We start from the raw sequence: 18,278 nt of genomic DNA on the forward strand, positions 1-18,278 counted from the left end.
TCTCAGGTTCAGCTTATGTTAAATTAGTTCACTGGAGGTAGACGCTCCATGTTGATGATTCTTGATTTTCAAACTAAAACAAGTCAAAGCAGCAATGCAACATCTTTCTTTTTATTCACATCAATCATGTTATGCTCTTTTTCTCAGATTTCATGAAGCTCCTTTCATTGAATGTTTATATAATTGAAAAGGAGCACAAAGAAGATAAAACTTATAGTGGGTGCCTCCTTTTCTTCAAAACACAGTAACAGAAAAAAAAAAAAACCCAATGAAACTTTTCCTTTTTCCACTTGAAAAGGGTGTCGTGTAAATGGGGCCTTAGTGCTTGCTTGGACTAGTCATGTAAATTACATTACTGATTCTCGATGTGCACAAATCTCAATTCAAACCTTTACTGCACCATAACCGTATGCTTTGCCTGTCTGGGACTGCAGGGCAATAAGTCTTTGATGTGGGACACTCGCCCTCATGTGCGCCTTACGACTGAAGCACGGATCAAACCACGTACAGCCTTTTACTGCAGCTCCTGGGCAACACACTTCTAAAGCCCCTAAGGAGAGTCCTTGATGAGCGCTACGTTTCCGGCTTCTTAAAACAACCCTCGAGACAGTGACACACATCTCACCCCTCTTGCAGATTAGCCTGTAGAATCCGTAAGACAAGGATCCCAGTCGGGGCCTAATCTGCACAGACAGCAAACACCCCGCAGGCCCATTTTTCTTTTTCTTGCAGTTTTCTGGACACCCACCCCTCACCCCACCCTCGTCCCGTCATCCGAGCCCGCCTGACGTGTGGTCCAGTGGAGATCCAGCTACCAGCACCAGTGAAAGAGTCCTTTAGCTGTTGCATAAGCCTCTGCATGCACTCGCGTGACCTGCCCATTAAGAGAGACAGAGCGGGGGGGGGAGGAAAAGCGGGGAGGGAGGACAAAGTTTGCAGCTGAAGCAGCAGGCTGTCATGTCACCTACAGAGAGAGCAGCCACTCTCAGTTTTCAACTGTGGACACATGATCCAGGCATGCAGTATCCACGCACTCAGTCTTCACAGGACGGAATATATTTGAGAAGTGTAGGTTACAATGCACAGATCTCATTCTCGAAACAACTTGGCTGTGCCTTCAAAGGTTCGTCTCTGACAGGTGACGACAATGCAGACCTATAGTTTCCCCCCACCCAGCTGGATCACTGCAGTATTTGGCAGTACGACTTTGAGTTAGCCCCTGATAAAGAAAAGCAAAGGCAGTATTGCATCTGTTTCATAAGGCAGATTCATGTTGTCGTACAAACAGGGTCTTCGTTCTGCTTCAGTTACAATATGTGTGTATGTAAGTAAACCTAACATAGGTCCAATTTGTAGAAGATGGCTACAGTGCGAACAGACCTCCGCTTAAATTGCCCACAATTTGCCTGAAAAAGGTCATTCAAAGTTGTGAGAATAGATATATCCTTGCTAAACTCCAGAGCTGAAAGCTGGCCGGCGCAGACTATTAAGCTCAAACCCCATCAAAAACGAGGACCTATTGACTGGGGTGGAGATGGGACACTTTACGACAGAAAACTGTGCACGAATTGTAAAAACATAGTGGTATTAACAGGAGAACGTCTGAGACACACAAACACACTAGTTAAAAAAAACACACAAAAAAAACTTGACATATAAAAACATACAGCTATAAAAACTAGCAGTATATTTGGACATACAAGTATTCAACAAGACTATGGAGAGTGTTTCAGTGTCAGCTTTCTGTCAAGACTCTGCAGCATCACCCGGACGTCAGTCTTCCTCAGATTGTGAAACTTTACCGAACACCAGTTGAAACATGGGCTTATGTTTTATTGCTTATTAAATACTGACATGTGGGAGACAATATCTTGTTTTCATGGATGTGACTCTGAAAAGTGCATTAATGTCATGAGCATATTGTAAACAACTATTAATGAGTAATATGTAGCTTTATGACAATACTTTCCTTTCCTAGCATTGATTTCAACCTGAAAGCATATAATAGCTTGGAAAACAGCACATGCACGCACCACTAAAAGAAAATATATCTGGTGATCTCATCTTTTACGATCCACACCCACAGTCTGTAACATGGCCTTTACAACTTTCAGCCACAATAATTCCAAACATCTTCAGAACAGTAAAACAACAACATGTTTGATGCACACATAGTGTCGACGTTGAGTTCTGGTACATCATGTCACCAGCACAGATTGCCCAGTCCCTCCTACTATCACATCCTGCCAAAAAAAAAAGAAGAAATAACCCTCACACATGCCCCAGACTCAAAAGCTTTCTCGTTCCCCCAGTGAGAAGCTCAGCAGTGTCCTTATGTCAGAGGAGCAGTGACAGCCTGGATCTGGAGAGTCATGCATGCGTCCTACAACTGCACCTCTGCTGTTGTTTCCATTCATGTCCTCTGACATCAGTGCATGAGGAAGAAGGAGGGACTGATGTCTGCAGGCCATGCAAAGGGAAGCAAGCATCCATTTTGGACCCTCATCTGAGGTCACATGTCTGCAGTCCACCACATGAGCCTGCACCAGGCTGATCAGATGAATCTCCTCCAGAGAGGTGCTTCATCCGGGGTGAGGCTGTGGGACACCTCTGTGACACGCCCCTGTGTCACGTCGTGCAAACGCCGCAACCACAGCAGTTTACACGCACCATCACCATCAGAATGCGTGATGCCACTGTAAAAAAAAAAAAAAAAAAAAAAAAAAAAAAAGAACCAGCCACAACCCGGAGAGTCGTGCTGCAGCGTGCCGTGCCGCTAGCCTCCGCTGCTAACTTCCCCTAGGCCCAACCTGGATCAACCACGTGGTTTCCCCCCCGCATGTTGGCGCGACGCACGTGCCAGCAAGCCGGCTCCGTGCCAGCCACACCTCACACCACACATCGAGCCGTGACAGTGGGAAAATGCACAGCGACATGGAGGATGGTGCCGAGAGGAGACCAGCAGAGCACAAACCGGGACGATGGTCCAATAGCCGGTGATGCTAGCCGCCCTCGGAGGTGCGCGTGCTGCCGACGCTCGTCGTGACAACGAGGAGTACTCTCAACAAACTAGTCCGAGTGACTCACATCCCTCCACAGATTCACAGCAACGTCACCTTTGCGACAGCCTGCGTCCAGTCCCATTCATCAGTGCAGCCGGACGATCCCGCTCAGATTCACATCCACAACAACTGACAGCCTGAAGTCACCATCACTCCATCCAGTCACACCCCGATGGAGGCGTTCGCAAGCTCCCAAAACATCTGCCCAGAGGAGTCCACGAGCAGCCTCATCCTTCCCAGTGCAGCCCCAGCTACATATCTGACCAGTGGTCACAGCGATGTGTATAAACAGTTGATTGTGCCACCTTTACGCACTGACGCGTAAATAACGCAGAGAGGTTTCAGATCACCGTCACATGGCTTCAGGTGTCAAGTTAACAGCAGACATGTAATCCACGACAGCTTCACCGGGAGTATAGACATGTTGGGGAGGATGAGTAAACAAAATGTACCGGCTTAAAAAAAAAAAAAAAACTAAACAAAACACGTTTTAATCACAACCGATGCACAGCTAGCGACCCAACATCACCGCTAACCGGGTGAGGGCAGCCGCGCCGGGACGCGACAGTCAGTCCGCCGCTTTCCTTGCGAGATATCTCTCACGCGCAGTATCCAAAGTTTCCCCCGTGTCGTGACAGAAACGACTTATCCCGAGTGTTTTCCGCAGAGTGAAGAAAGAACACCCACGTCGCTTTAGCACGGGATGCTAACGAGCGGCTAGCTGGCTAATCCCTGAAAACACAGCAGGAGCGGCGGAGCGCAGACAGCCGGAACCCCGCACCGAGACGGAGAACCGTACACCCCGGAGCCTCCCCTCCCCCCCAACGCTCCCCCATCCCGGGACGCGACACTTTACTGGGATAAAAGTAACACTGAAATAAAGAGCAGAGCTGAGAGGCTCCGCGTTACCTTTCTCTCCTTGAGTCCGCAGAGCCGGACGGAGGAAGATCTTCCCGGAAGCCGGTAGCGACTCATTCCGGCAAAATCCCGTCACGTGAACGCTTCACGGTGAGCGCGTGGAGCGTCTGGGACGGTGTGTTTCCACCTAGTCCAGTTCCACTGGTCTCCACCCGGAATGCATGTCAACAATAAGCAGGGAGGATTCAGGCTTCTCCAGAGCGACTCCAGATATTTATTCAGACTTAAATCAGAACTAAGAACTGGTTTCATTCTGAATACAAGTTGCGGAATTAATTTACGAGGAGATCATGATCCAAATACTGGAAACAGAACATTTCCATTCCAGATTGTTGAGGATGTTTGAATTTTAAAACTCTACATGGTCTTTAAAAAATACATTTAGATGCATTGCAAAATCTAGTTTTAGTTTTATACACACATTCTGGAACCATTACAGATTTAAGAACGCTGGCATTCTAGAATGTGATAAGAGCTCTAGATAAATGAGGGATTAGAAATCTTGCATGTCCTGGAACTGTAGTACATTATAGACCATCACAGATTCAAAGAACTCTCAGCATTCTAGAACCCTTTCTGAAAGTTTAGACCGGCTGAGAGTTCAAGGACTCTGGAATTGTGAGGCATCCTAGAACCATCGAAGACTCTAGAACACTCACACATTCTAGAGTCACATACATCAAAACTGCTGGGAATTCTAGAGTGTTATCCAGAACTCTCACTCTTTTAGAACAGGCACATTCTAGAACCACTGCGGACGTAAGAACTCTGACATTCTAGGTGACAGGAGTTCTAGAATGCACAAAAAAAACCGTCAAAACTCTTCTGGAACTGTGACACGTTCTAGAATTAAGATTCTTCCTCTTTATGTCTTATTTTTAATAAAGATCATTTACTTGTCTGGGCTTTAGTGGTAAAACGTCTTGTAATGAGCTCCTCCTAAATCCTCATACATTAAAGGTTCACTTCTATTAGAAATCATTTCTCAGCACATTAAGAATTGTCGGTTGCGCAATAGTTAATCATTAAAACAAAGGCATTGCAAAAGGTTTTTGGATCATTGAACAAATACTTTCAAGCGGCATAACAGCCATATTAAACGATAGTATTTTGCAGAATCCAGAAAAGTTGCCACTGCTTTTGTAAGTTTACATGCAACATTTTGTGAAATAAGAGATTGAACAGGAACGCCTTTGCTCTTTGCCGGAGGGTGGATTAAAATCTCAGTCCACTTTGCCATCATCCGACACGTACGCACGCTGCTCCGATCATAAAATTTGATTTAGGGGCATCTCGGTCGCGACCATTATTGTGTTAATCAAGCACGCAGAAAACACATTTCCACCTTGTGGATTGGACTTTTTATTTTTACTTCAACCTTCAATAGAACTGTAACAAAAAAATAAATCAAAAACCAGAAGAAAAAAAAAAAGTCTAAATAAAAATGAGGAGGTAAAATACACACTTTTGAATGTTTTTATTACAAAAGATGACTGGGGATGTCAGTGGTGGTGGAGGAGGAGGGGCATGTTTTCTGATAAGGACTGGCTGGGCAGCTCTTATTGAATTAATTACTGAAACATATACAGGAGAGGGTGGTGATGAGGTCCCACTTATGAACTGGCCCGTGATGGAGAACAAACAGCTGGTTTCCTGTGTGGTACCAGTCCCATGAAGCGGGGCCCGTCTGTGTGTGTTGGGGCCACGGAGGAAGAGAGACGGGACTGCCTCACTCTTTTCAGCCAAGCAATCAACCACTAAACAGAACAACGGCCAAGAACCCCGGAGGGCTGTTCGGAAAAACAAAGAAAAGGAGGGCGAAGGAGGCGGCCAGTGTTGCAGCCTAGGTTTCGTAGTTGGGGTTCTTGCGGAGGATAACGAAGCCCTCCAGGATGGGGGTGACGGGAAGGTACTCCTCTGTGGCCAGCTCTGCCCGCTCTCCGTGAGCCAGCAGCACCGGCGTGGTGTGAGTCTGGAAACCTGTGATGGCTTTGGGCTTCCCGGCCTGGCCCACCACATCCACCGCCTGCAGACAAAAAAAAAAAAAAAATAGAACAAAAGAGCAAATCTCTGTTAGATGACCATTTCCATGGATACAGAGTGTCTTCAAAAGTTCCCCCTTGGATGCCATTTTCAAAAAGTTGCATTTTCAGCGGTTCTGAGCACCGTTGTCGCGTAGATGCCAAAAAGCAACCAAAATTTTCAGTTTTTACTTGAAAATCTTGTGTAAATGGAGCCTTAGATTTCAAGGACGTTACTTATAGAAAATAGTTATTCAAAATAATTAAATCTTGCTGGAAATGTTCTGGAGATTTGAATAAATTCTGATGACGATGTTCCTGAGAAAAAGAGTCCTGCAGGAGACGTCTGTCTGATTTTTTGGGAGTTTGAACTGTGTCTTGTATTGCTCTTTAAAATAGCGATTTGTGGAGGAAGAAGAGAAGCTCTAATAAAACGAGTGATTGTCAATGCGTCAATGTTGGTCTGATCATACGGAGGGGTTACAAGGTCACTCCTGACATGCCCCAAGCTGTATGAACATTTTCATGATTACAGTTACTTTTAATACTCGTCACCGTTCCCCCTCCAGCCTTACCTGTCCCACTCGAACAGACACGGGCAGCGGTCGGAGCTCCTCGTCGAATGTGACCAACATGCGTGGCTGCATGGCCGCGACCAGGCCGTAGAGGATGTAGTGAGATTTACCCAGGATTACTGGAACACACACGGAAACAACAAATCATTCTGTCAATGACAGATCGGAAAAGGAGAAGTGTGTGTGTGTGTGTGTGTAAGGAGTAAAGTAAACTCACTGTTCTTGACGTCGAGGAAGGAAACGAGCACGGTGAGCAGACCGGCCACCGCCACCTGACTCATCAGCTGCCTGTCGCTGTGGTAGGGACACAGTGTGAGTGTGCCTTTGCCCAGGTGAGTCAGACCCTGTGGAGGTGCAAACACAACTCAGTCAATACACACACACGCTTGTCTGAAAATAGTTTTTAAAAAAAAAAGCCTTGCAGCCGGGCTCCCTTTGTATGTGCCTCCCACCTGAGCAAGTCGGACCATGAAGAGATTGTTGGGATCTTTGGCGTGGTACTGCGCCAGCTGCCGCAGCATGGCGGCCAGACGGGCATTGTTTGTTCCTGAGGAAATGGAAAAAAATGAAGACCTGGGGGAGTTTTTGACAGAGGTGGACACTGGAGGCACCTCCAGAGGTGGTGGCATTGTGATTCCAGAATGACCAAGCATGTGTAGTGTCAGGTCCCGTTTCTACTGAGAACCATCAGCTTACATAGAGAAAACACACTCTTAGAATATTGACAGTTTAATAGTCAATCTGTTATTTATGGGAATTGAAGACAGACTAGAAGCTGGATCGACAACACTGGACGGGCCAGTGCTAGCTAGTTAGCATGCTAACTTCAGTAACCATAGATAAAGGTCAACACATCATGGTGGAATGACATGACTTTTTATTTTATTTACAGTTCAAAGTCCGGCAATCTAACACGTCCTGAAAAAAATTTAAACTCTTCAGTGACAGGCCATGTATCACAGGATTTTTAATTGCTGCTATTAAACATCCTCATACATGGGAATGCAGTGACACCAAAACCAGTATCACGGGTCAGGTCCGATACTGAACTAAGTACTCGTAAAAGATCCTCGATACAACTGGGCAAGTATTACGTGGCGTCATCTGTCGGCAAAGTCAGCAGCAGGCAGACGAGAGAGTATGAGCGATGTCGGCAGTTCGTAGATTTTTTTTCTTCTTCAAATATTAATGACAATGACAAAAGTGAGGTGCAGACTGTAGATTATGTTCTGCCAAAATACCAAGCGGAGGCGAAAGCGAGTTTGTACAACACCAACAAATTAATCTCAAGTGACATTTTGAGCAGCAGAGTTGGCCCGATGGAGCTCATTAGTTTAACTGCTCCCTGGATCCAGGAGGATTTTACTCTCAGCCGTTCGACGTGCTAGAGTTCGTTAAAGGTTGCGCGTAGCGTCGACACAGAGGCTGTTCGGGCGTGGTTCGCAGCACCAGGTGGGCTTTTGCGTAAACAGTTTAAATTAGGCTTAATGGCTTTTAATAAGTACTCAGTATTGGCAAGTAGCTAAAGGTTAGTACTCATCCTTTAAAAAAAGTGGTATCGATGCAGCTCTACTATTAAACCTACCACTGATCCAGGTGTTGTAGCATGTTATACACTCGTAACTTCTCCGCTTCGTGACTATTTATGTGTAAACGATTTCTGTGAAGCAAGTTTGATCGATCTCAGTGCCACATTTGATACTATTGATCATAACATCCTATTACAGAGACTGGAATATTTCATCGGGGTTAAAAGTACAGCACTAAACTGGCTTCAATTATATTTATCAGGATCTACTTGGTACATGTAAATGACGACTCTTCAGCTCAGACTCAAGTTAAAAATGGAGTTCCACAAGGTTCTGTCTTTGCATCTATACCTTTCACGGTATGTATTGTTTGTGTAGGCAATATGATCAGGAATCACTTCATTATCATCCATTCCTATGCAGACGATACACCAATCTATTTATCTATGAAACCAGATGCTATTGATCAGCTTCTCAAACTGGAAGCTTGTCTTAAGGACATTAAAACCTGATTGAGCAGGAATTTATTACTTCTGAACTCAGATCAAACATAAGTTATTATATGTTCCCCAAAATATCTGAGAGAAATGATCTAAACATCTAGTAACACTGGATGGTATTACTTTGACCTCCAGTACCACTGTAAGGAACCTTGGAGTTATTTCCAACCAGGGCTTGTCTTTCAACTACTACATTAAACAGCTTCTTTCCTTTTTCACTTGATAAAGTCATTCAATTACTTTGAGAAAGCTTTACTCTAAATGAAGTTATATAAATCAAATCCACATCAAGTCTGGCCAAGATCAGCTATTTGTGTTTGAAAACGGGCCACTCTGGAAGGGAAAATGTCATGCAGATCCAGACTCACCACTGCCCACCATGCCCATGGCGAAGATGGAGTTGTGCGAGACCTCGGGGTCGGCGTCGTGGGAGAACTTGCTGAGAGTGTCCAGGATGTTGAGGCGAGGGTTGGATACGGAAATGAGAGCCAGGGCGAGAGGCACCGCTCGCCTCAGAGTGGGCTCGCCATATCGTAGCTGATGACACAACAGTACAAGTCAGTTTACAGGAGCTTAAAAATCTGAGATGATTTATGTTTTGTTGAAATATTTCTTTACAGTGTATAATAGGCTACAGATGTCCATGCTGGAGTCCGATCCCACTACGAGATAAACTTCCACTCTAACAAATGGCAATTCAAACCTGGACTATGAGATAAATCAAATGTGAAATGAGGTCCTGTTTGATTTATGTGTCAAAAATCATCAGGAATAAGAGCTTTCTTCATACCCTGCCTCCTCAAAAAAGCCAAAGTAATTTATTTAGGCTGTTGGGGTGTGTCAAAGACTGCAGCATCACTCGTGCTCCTGATTACCTGTTTTACTTTTATATAGTTACTCAAATACACTTGATGACAAGACAAAAAAAATTTAATTTGGTATCAACTTTTGATTTAAAAAAAAGAAAAAGAAAATCAGAAATCATGTAAATATATATTTAAATGTATTCATTGCTACACAATATGTCAGATAGATGAATTATCTATCCGACGTAATGCCTGTTTTTTCTTGATGTTGGTTTGGCATTGGAAGGCGTAAAACAGGAGCCCAATGTGTCAGTGTTCTTATGGTTACTGACCAGGTGTCCAAATGTGCGCAGTGCCATCTCAGATCCAATCTCCTCCCCCATGGCAATCAGGGCGATCCCCAAAACAGCAACACCCTGAGAAGGAATATGCAGAATTATTCTCAATTCCTGGCCTGTCTTTTCTCTTCTGCTCGAAATGCTCGGAGCACATTACAGTGGCAAAATACCTGGTGTGACCCCATGTCAGCGGGAGTCTCCTTCTTGTCTTTGTCTTTCTTGTCCTTCTTGTCTTTGTCCTCCTCTTTCTCCTTCTCCTTGGCTTCGTAGTGCTCGCTGCAGATGTGGAGCAGCTGCTGCACCTTCAGTACATTACCAGAACCTGGAAAAGGAGAAGAGGAAAATCATAACACTGCACAGGCTGTAGGTCTACTAAAGAAGGGTAGCACGAAGACTACCGTGACACAACAACAACGGGGCCGACCTGCATATGCACAGATATCCACGAGTGTGTTTGCAAAGCTGCGGAAAGGCTCGGGGACAACCTGCAGAGCTGCCAAGGTTGTCTCGATCGCTTCGCCTTTACCTGAGTGGAAAAATGAAAAGATTCTGTAAGACCTCTGCATCTCAAAGAAGTGAAAGATGGAGTGAGGACTGAACTGTGACTTAGCAAAAAGCTCACCCAGATGGTTCATTCCCAAGCCAAGAGGCAGCCAGCGGGCGTATGTGTCCTTGAGCTCCTGTTCATTCTTCTCCATGATGGTCTGAACAATGGTGGAGGTCACGTCACCATTACAGGACCCGACCGCGATCATACCACAGGCCAGAGCTGTCACGCCAACCACCTGAACGTGTTTCAAACACACATTATTAAAAAAAATAAAAAAATCTGCTAAAGTAAACCTAATTAGGAGAGCTTGAACATATATCAATAAATACCTCCATGCTGGATTTGGAGTCTCCCATGACTGGAAGTAGTAAAGAAAGAACATCCTCTCTGTTTGAGCCAGCATAGGCAAGACCCAGTCTGAAACCACAAGGAACGCAGTCATGACAGATACCGACACGCATTTTACAGACCAACGAATAGAACTACTTTATGAACCCATAGTAGAAAATTCTGGCTGAGCTGTAAAAGTAAAACCCCCTAATTTCTACTCTTTTACTCACCCAAAGATGGCTCCTATCCTCATGACGTTGCTGTTGTGAAGGACGTAGTCAGACAGCAGGGCGAGAGCTGGGTCACATTCATTCCTCACGCCTGAGTTCACGATGCCGCAGGCCAAGAGGGCGCCGGACTGCACAGGTAGATACAGATGAGACATACAAGGTAAGCATTTCATTGCTATACCCTCTCCTCTCTTGGATTTTGGCTGAGAGGCACTGAACTTGTTGAAAACTGGGGAAGTTTTCTGTAAATACAGTGAGCTTAATGAATTCTGCTCACAATAAATTAATCTGCAGTGATGAGTATTGAAGCTGAAAAACTGAAAACATCTCTTTAAAAAACAGAAACCATAGAATTTGTGGAAGGAATATTAAAGTACAGCCAAATATCATAACTCAAATACTAGCAAAATGATGCGTCTCTTTGTTAGAGTTAATGACATCACAGCCCATGCTGCAGCAACAGTGTTAGTAGTTAGTTGTGAATATGGGAAATGTTCAGGCCTCTCTGATAAACTAATCTCAAACCTGTAGCCTTTAAACACTCAAAATACTTCAAGAAAAAAAATCCCTCCTTTTTGATCTTTCCTTTCAGAAAACCTTCTCGTTTACACAACAATGTTTTGTAAGTGATGTCCGTTTACATGGAAATGGCAGAAACACTGAAAACGATGTGGTTAACATGTGAGGGGACTCGTTGGCGCCATTGGTTTTTGTAATGAAAGCACACACATGCACGCTGAGAAAAATGCACTATAAACCCTAACAACAGTAGAGAGTACACAGACATTCATATGGACAAATGACCAAGTTGAATTGCTATTAGAGTGACTCAACAAAAAATTTATCAAGTCTCCGGGAATATGGACCGGGAGACGAACAAATTACTACAGCCGTTGTGTGTATGTACAGTAGCAGGATTTCAGAAAGGTTGTTTGTTTATTTGGGAGCTTTAAAACCTGATTTAAAGTCAATCAAGTAGAGTTATGGGGCCAATGCAGCTCCATTTACAGTTTAACTATTGTGTGGGATCAACTGCACCGCAGAGGACACCAAAAGCCTCCATCCATAGCTGTAGTCTGATGAGTATTGTGGCATTGGTACATGAGCATACATCTGTTCAAAGTACTAACAAACGTTTTCTCTAATAACCTCATGAACACACAACTATCAAAAGGAGGAGTGAGGACTATGTGGTAAATGTCTCTCAGAGAGGGGCTTTCTCTCCCTCTGTGGATCACTGCACCGCAGCAGTCAAATATGTGAGTGTGTGCAATGCCGTGAGAACAAATAAGAAGCGATGGTGCAGCAAAGAGATGTCCTGCATACTCAGTGGTCATGGAAACATGACGCCGTGACAGTTCAAGCAGCGTTTGGACAAACGCAGCAGAATTAGGTGTCATCACTTTACACCGATGAAGTTCGTGTTGCTAACTTTGATCAGAGTAGACATTATTCATGGGTTATCTGTGTTAACTTGATGCTCCATCCCGAGCTGCAAATTCATTTTCATTTTCATGATTTGCTTAAGAGCAATGATCCGGCCACTCTACCTTAATGTAGTCTTCAGAGGAGTAGAGGTATTTGTCAATCTGGGTCAGACCACCATCCACATCCCACAGCAGGATCATACCCAAAGAGGCTGCAGCACTCAGCATGCCTGGGGAAGCATCATTTGGTTTGATTGAACAGCAGAAAATAAGACTACAGTGTTAAAAACATCGGGCAAGTATAATTCACGTACCGTGATCTTTGTTCTTGTAAAGCCACTTGTTGCCGTCATCTGTGAGCAACTTATCCTGTCCGAAGGCGGCGTTCACAAAGCCGTTGACGAAGGAGGAGGCCAGGTTCATCCGTGCAGAGTCTACCTGGGAGCCACTGCCTCCGAATCCTGCCACAAAGAGAGCCACAGTCAGTCATCACTCTACAGGTGCGTGTTCTTTGATAAACCCAGAAAATGACACTGCATCCACCTCATCCTCACAGTTGGTTCCATCTCTGACAAATTTAAATGAGCATGCTTTATTTCAACACACTGACTCACTGTTGTTCTCCAAGTGGGTTTTGTAGATGTCGTCTGGGACTTTGGGTTCCATGATGTCCAACTGAGGAGGACAGAACAGCCACGTTATAAATAACAGTACTATGAATCATCTTCACAAGAGTCGCTGAGGTTATGACGCCATTCTCCATCCTCACTGTGACTCGTCCTACATTATTCTTCAGGTGTCAGTGAACGAAGTCATTCTGTTCTGTTCGACAGTCATTTTGATGTATTTCACAGATAATGGATTTGAGGAGTTATTATGAAATGTAGAAGCAGCACTACAAAATCAGGAAATGTATAATTTTCTCTTCTTTCTACTTTAGGGGTGTCAAACGTACGGTTTGAGTCTAATCCGACACAAGAGATAACCTTAACTGCAATATAATTATTTGACCACCAGGAGCAAATGTTTGTCAGGTGAGTCAGTTCAGGTGATCAGGATTACTACTCAGATGTAAAAATGTGTCTACATTAAAGATCATTTCTAAAATTTGACAAGTTATTCAATCGTAATATGAACTAGCCTGTTTTATTTCTAAGTTCAAGCGACATGTGGACAAATGTTTCATGCCTTTGATGATGTAAATAGTGCAATAAAAATCCACTGTGATCTGTACATTAAGCTCTCTTCACTGTTCTCCAGCACAAAGAGTTACGGCACACGCTGCCAAGAGTTTGATAAATAAAAAGAATACGGCGCCATTCTTCTCCTTCGAGCGTGAGCCACTCCTAGCTTGCCCTCTCGTACCTCTCTGGCCAAAGCCAAGAAGTTGCTGTTGAGCTGCACGTTGGACATGATCTCCGTCAGATCTTCGTAGTCCTCCACATCCTCGTTGAGCTCCAGGAACATGCCGTGTCGCCCCAACATGAAGGCCATCTGCTTCTGAATGACTCTGGGAGAGACAAAGGCAGGTTCATGTTGAAAACACTGAATCTAAAATTAATGAGAAAATATTAAAACAAATAACATTTCAATAAAACTAAAGGAGCCGACTTGTTGCCTGACATACCAACGACATCATTCTCAGAACGTTGCAGTGTGAACACGAAACAATGCGTTTTGCCTTGAAACGGCGCGTAAATGGGGCTTAAGTGTCTGGTTTTAATGTTCATGTGTTAAACTTTTCCTGAGTTATTTTGGAATAATATTCAAGAAATTTTCAGTATAAAAAAAACAAAAAATTTACAATCTGACACGATTCCACTGATTTCAGTGTTTTGGGCCATTCAGTCTTGGTACGCACATGTCTTTGCAGGATGTGAAGATGTTTTCAACAAGCTCCACGTCGTTGAGCATCAGAGCCAGGCGCAGGGCTTCTGGGTAACGGTTGAACTTCCTGAAGATGTTCAAGGCACATCTGAGCAACGCCGAGTTTTCAGGCTCAGGAACATAACTCACGCAGCTATGAGGGGAAAACAGACCATACACAGTCACGTTAAATCAAATCTCACAGACATCAGTGTGTTTCCTGGATTGTGTGCAACAGGATGATCCACCTGGTGAGGTAGAGGCAGACTTTTCCGTAGGCATTCTCGTCAATGTAGTCCTCTAGCATGTCCAGCCTCTCAATCTCCATCAGCAGGTCGCAGGCCTCGTGCTCGGCGTTGTGGGCCATGTTGTAGGGCACGATCTCCTTTACCAGCTTCAGCAGCGTCTCCTGCTGGGTCTTGTCGTTCTCCTCCACCTCCTGCCACTCTTTGGCCACCTCACCAGCGAGGTGCCTGGAGGACGAGACAAGAGACGGGCTCAGTAAGTGCTCCTTCCAGTTTTTCCCAAGGAGATTCGCACAAGAAATTAAACAATTTGAAAACAAGCCTTTTCCAACATTAATTTCAAGAAAATCAGAACCTGAAACTAACCGATCAGACTCCACAGAGGAATTATAAAGTGAAATTCAACACTTGTTATTGTTACTGGTATCAGGTCCGATACTGCATGCAGTACTTGTCCTTGTACTCGCAAACAGGCGAGTACTATGTGATGTGATGCATTAGCAACATAAGGACCAGGTAGACAAGAGAGGATGGGCGATAACAGTAGTTTGGAGATTCTTTAAAATTAGCAAGAATGAGTCTGGTGCTCATGTCTGTACATGAGGTGGCTATGGAAGATAAAAAAAAAATTCTATACTGTATGTATTTTATATGTGACACGAAAATCCTACAGCTGTTGACACCAATTCAAAACCACAGAAAGACAGAAAAGATCATGCAAAGTCAGCTTCTCACTGATCACGAACGATGCCGAGTCTCTGCTGCTGTTAAACTAACCTGACATATTCGTGTCCCCATGAGGCCAGCTCCTCCTGCGAGCCCAGCAGGCGGTACTTCAAACACTCCCTCTCGCCGCTCATGGTCATGGCCAGCACCGACACCACATCAGCACAAAAACGCTGCAGACACACACACACAGAAGCCACAGCTTAACTTCAAAACATTCACAAAGATTACACTTTAACGACACATTAATAATCACCATAACCTATTTTAAACCAATATCAAAAATCTGGTGTGTATAGGGTTCAAGTCATCACAATGCTACAATGCAATCAGTGCAGCACACAGTACTTTAGTGCTAGCTCCATTGTAGATAAGAGGTGTCACACATAAGGTCAGTGGGCCCATAAGAACCTCCAATCTGGCCCACCAAACTACCAAGCAAATATTAAAATTTCAATTAAAAAAAGTAAAAAAAATATATAAATATCAGACTAGATTACAGACTGATGAGACACTTGATTTGAGTGGTCCTGCATTTTGGCCAAATAAAGTGACCGACACAGAGAGTGGGCATCATACATGAGCAGAAAAATTACCAGCAGATGCAGAGGACAGGGCATTCACACATTATGTAACAATTTCCACATTCCACAGTGGATAGGAAAAAATTGAGAGGGACTGGATAATATAGAACAGCTCAGAAAAGTCCTTATTTTGTATAGGACAATGCACTTACTTTGTGAAGTAAAAGAAAACTCAAATGGGGGGGGGGGGGGGGGGGGGGGGCTAGTAAAACTGTCAGCTGGAGTGCTTGTGAGTATTAAGGTAAACTACAGATATCCATCCCGAAAATAGCGGACATCCTGTACTGAGCGGTTACAAATTAAAGGTTATTATGGCAATATATTACTAGTCTAGCCAACTCAAGATGACATTGTGACGCAGCAGACCATTACCCTGTTCTCTCCCGGGGCCATGCCGTCGTAGATCTCCTTCAGCTTCCCGTAGTGCGGGCGGAGGAACTTGAGCGGTTTGGGCACCGAGGTCATGGACGTGGTGGAGGATCGGATCAGCCTGCGCAGCTCCTCTAACGCCTGGCGGTACAGCTCTGTGTTCTTCTCCTATGAACAGCATTACAAAAGCAACAATGTGAGCACTTTGTTCTCGCAAAACAAAGCTATAAAGTTATTGAAAAACAGTGAATACTCACACTCAGTCTCTCCACCATCATCTCCAGGTCCTCTTGTAACTGCTTGTCTTCCTCAGACTGAGGAAAGAGTGACAAGAACGTAATCAACCGATCAGCTCAATACATATGAATCCCAATTATAAACAGAAATGTGTCCATGTAGGTTTACATCTGTGATGAAATAGTTCTGGTACATAACAAAAACAAAAAAATCAAGAATGGAAAGATTACTGCCATAGGGAAACCATATCAAGTAGGCCTGCAACAAAGTAATGAAGTCCTCGGGAACTATTAGAACAGGCTCTAATTCAGTTAGTAAGTCTTTACCATAGTTTAATACATCCATACCTCACATATTGCAATATTGTGAGGGCTACCTCATATCACTTCATCAATTACTTCACATACAAAAAATATTTTTCACGACTGATCTCTTACTCCAAAGAGCAAGAGTCAACTGCACCTCTGCATATTCATGTATAAATTCAGTAATAATAAACCAGACCTTTCACAACTTTTTCTCTTTATAATTGGTCATTCACGTCGACCCAAAGAGGAACCCAAAAAAACTTGCATCATCTGATGTAATTCAATTAATTTCATTATGCCTTAAAATTCGTTATAAGTATTTTATCTTTCTTTTCATACGCCAAGTAGGTGTGTCTTAAAAACCTAAATGTCTGAGGAGTGAAAAGAGAAAATACTTTTAAAATGAGATGTGCCACAATGGAAAATATCTATCTACCTGTGGGTAAAAAGGCAAACTGTTAACATAGACTTCTCGTGAAAGTAAAACTTAACATTTATGCAATTTGCAAATGACTATCTTGTTTTGATTGATATTTTAGACAATAACAAATGTGCTGTTTAAACAAACTGGACATCAGTTTCTATTTTGATGTTTTCAAGACCAGATGATGATTTTGGATAAGTGGGTACTAATAGATGAACATTTAATAGATAGTTTTCATTAAGAATTACAAGGATGGGGGTGGATTTCATATATTAACCATCAATCTGTTTCGAGAACGACAATCTTACAATGGCAAATCCAAAAAGACAAACACTTCAACTGTAGCTGTCATTATAAAGTGTTTACAGTTATGACATGTCTACATGAGCTGCTGTGTCACAGTGTGTGTCCTCAAAGCTAAGTTAGCTCCGTATGCTAACGAAGCTAACACTGATGACAGTGGAGACAGCGGCTAACAGGCTAGGCTCACGTTAGCCTCCGGACGGAGTTTATCTGCACCTGTTACCGGGACTATAACAACTTAACAAGCCAATAGGGTGATTTTTCTCAAGCAGTATGATTGCAGTCGAGCAGATTCGTGTTTCTAAATCACTCTATGTTGGCTGTGAAGGCTCTGGGCCTGTTCATCCATGATGTCTAAACGGCAGTGACTCAGGTGAAATAACACGTCCGGCTCTCAGCGTGAGTTAGCACACATTTCATTAGAAAAAGACGCGGAAATGTACCAATTCTTGTTCCTCTTTCTTGTCCTTATCCTTGCCCGCTGGCTGCGGTCCCTTTTCCTTGTCCTTGTCCTTCTCATCGGTCTTTTCGGTCTGTTTCGTCTCTTTGTTTTTCGCCTCCTCCATGGTTGCGGCTCTATGAACTGATGCTAGCGAACGGAACTGAGCCGGTAGAACAGTCCACTTCCTGGAAAAAATAGGTGGACAATTTAAAGCAGCGCCTCCTGCTGGCGGCAAGCAGTCCCTGCAGCGTGTGGGGGACACTCGTCCTCATTTTATGTGTGGAAATTAAACTACATCACCGAAACACACAGTGTGAATCCGAAACATTTAAACTAATGTCATTTTAATGAATTCGTGGTACGTTTGATTTGCGTTTGGGGGTTGGAAGAAAGTTACATAGGTTTTCCTAAAAAAATAAATATTTTCACAATTTCAAAAGTATGATATTTTACTTGGATTACTTGGGTGGAGGATACTTAAAAGGTCA

At 43.7% G+C, this 18,278-nt stretch overlaps 2 protein-coding genes across 2 annotated transcripts in view; both read right to left on the minus strand.

Moving 5' to 3' along the window:
- eif4g1b (eukaryotic translation initiation factor 4 gamma, 1b) overlaps window positions 1-4,007 on the minus strand; it is a 42,051-nt gene extending 38,044 nt beyond the window's left edge. The window contains exon 1 of the mRNA XM_080459502.1: window positions 3,972-4,007. The gene's annotated coding sequence lies outside the window, so the exon portion shown is untranslated. The remainder of the gene's footprint in view (window positions 1-3,971) is intronic.
- Window positions 4,008-5,311: 1,304 nt separating this feature from the next.
- Window positions 5,312-17,954, minus strand: psmd2 (proteasome 26S subunit ubiquitin receptor, non-ATPase 2). The gene is made up of 21 exons (XM_080459294.1): window positions 17,792-17,954; window positions 16,334-16,390; window positions 16,080-16,244; window positions 15,175-15,296; window positions 14,401-14,625; window positions 14,148-14,306; window positions 13,652-13,796; window positions 12,901-12,961; window positions 12,601-12,747; window positions 12,410-12,516; window positions 10,860-10,987; window positions 10,629-10,716; window positions 10,372-10,534; window positions 10,174-10,275; window positions 9,920-10,071; window positions 9,744-9,827; window positions 8,974-9,142; window positions 7,029-7,123; window positions 6,794-6,920; window positions 6,577-6,695; window positions 5,312-6,006 (listed from the first exon to the last, which is right to left on the minus strand). Exons 1-21 carry the CDS (start codon window positions 17,912-17,914, stop codon window positions 5,824-5,826), a joined length of 2,721 nt encoding a protein of 906 aa, XP_080315420.1. The 5' UTR covers window positions 17,915-17,954; the 3' UTR covers window positions 5,312-5,823.
- Between the last annotated feature and the right edge of the window lie 324 nt (window positions 17,955-18,278).

Source organism: Lipophrys pholis (assembly GCF_963383615.2).
Source record: "Lipophrys pholis genome assembly, chromosome: 3".
Lineage (NCBI taxonomy): Eukaryota > Metazoa > Chordata > Actinopteri > Blenniiformes > Blenniidae > Lipophrys > Lipophrys pholis.

Coding starts and splice junctions, on each gene's coding strand:
- psmd2 (XM_080459294.1), bottom strand. CDS start 17,914: ATGGAGGAGGCGAAAAACAAAGAGACGAAACAGACCGAAAAGACCGAT. Junction 14,307..14,400: donor GTCTGCCTCTACCTCACCAG/GTGGATCATCCT, acceptor TTCCCCTCATAG/CTGCGTGAGTTATGTTCCTG. Junction 12,962..13,651: donor TCTTGGCTTTGGCCAGAGAG/GTACGAGAGGGC, acceptor TGTCCTCCTCAG/TTGGACATCATGGAACCCAA.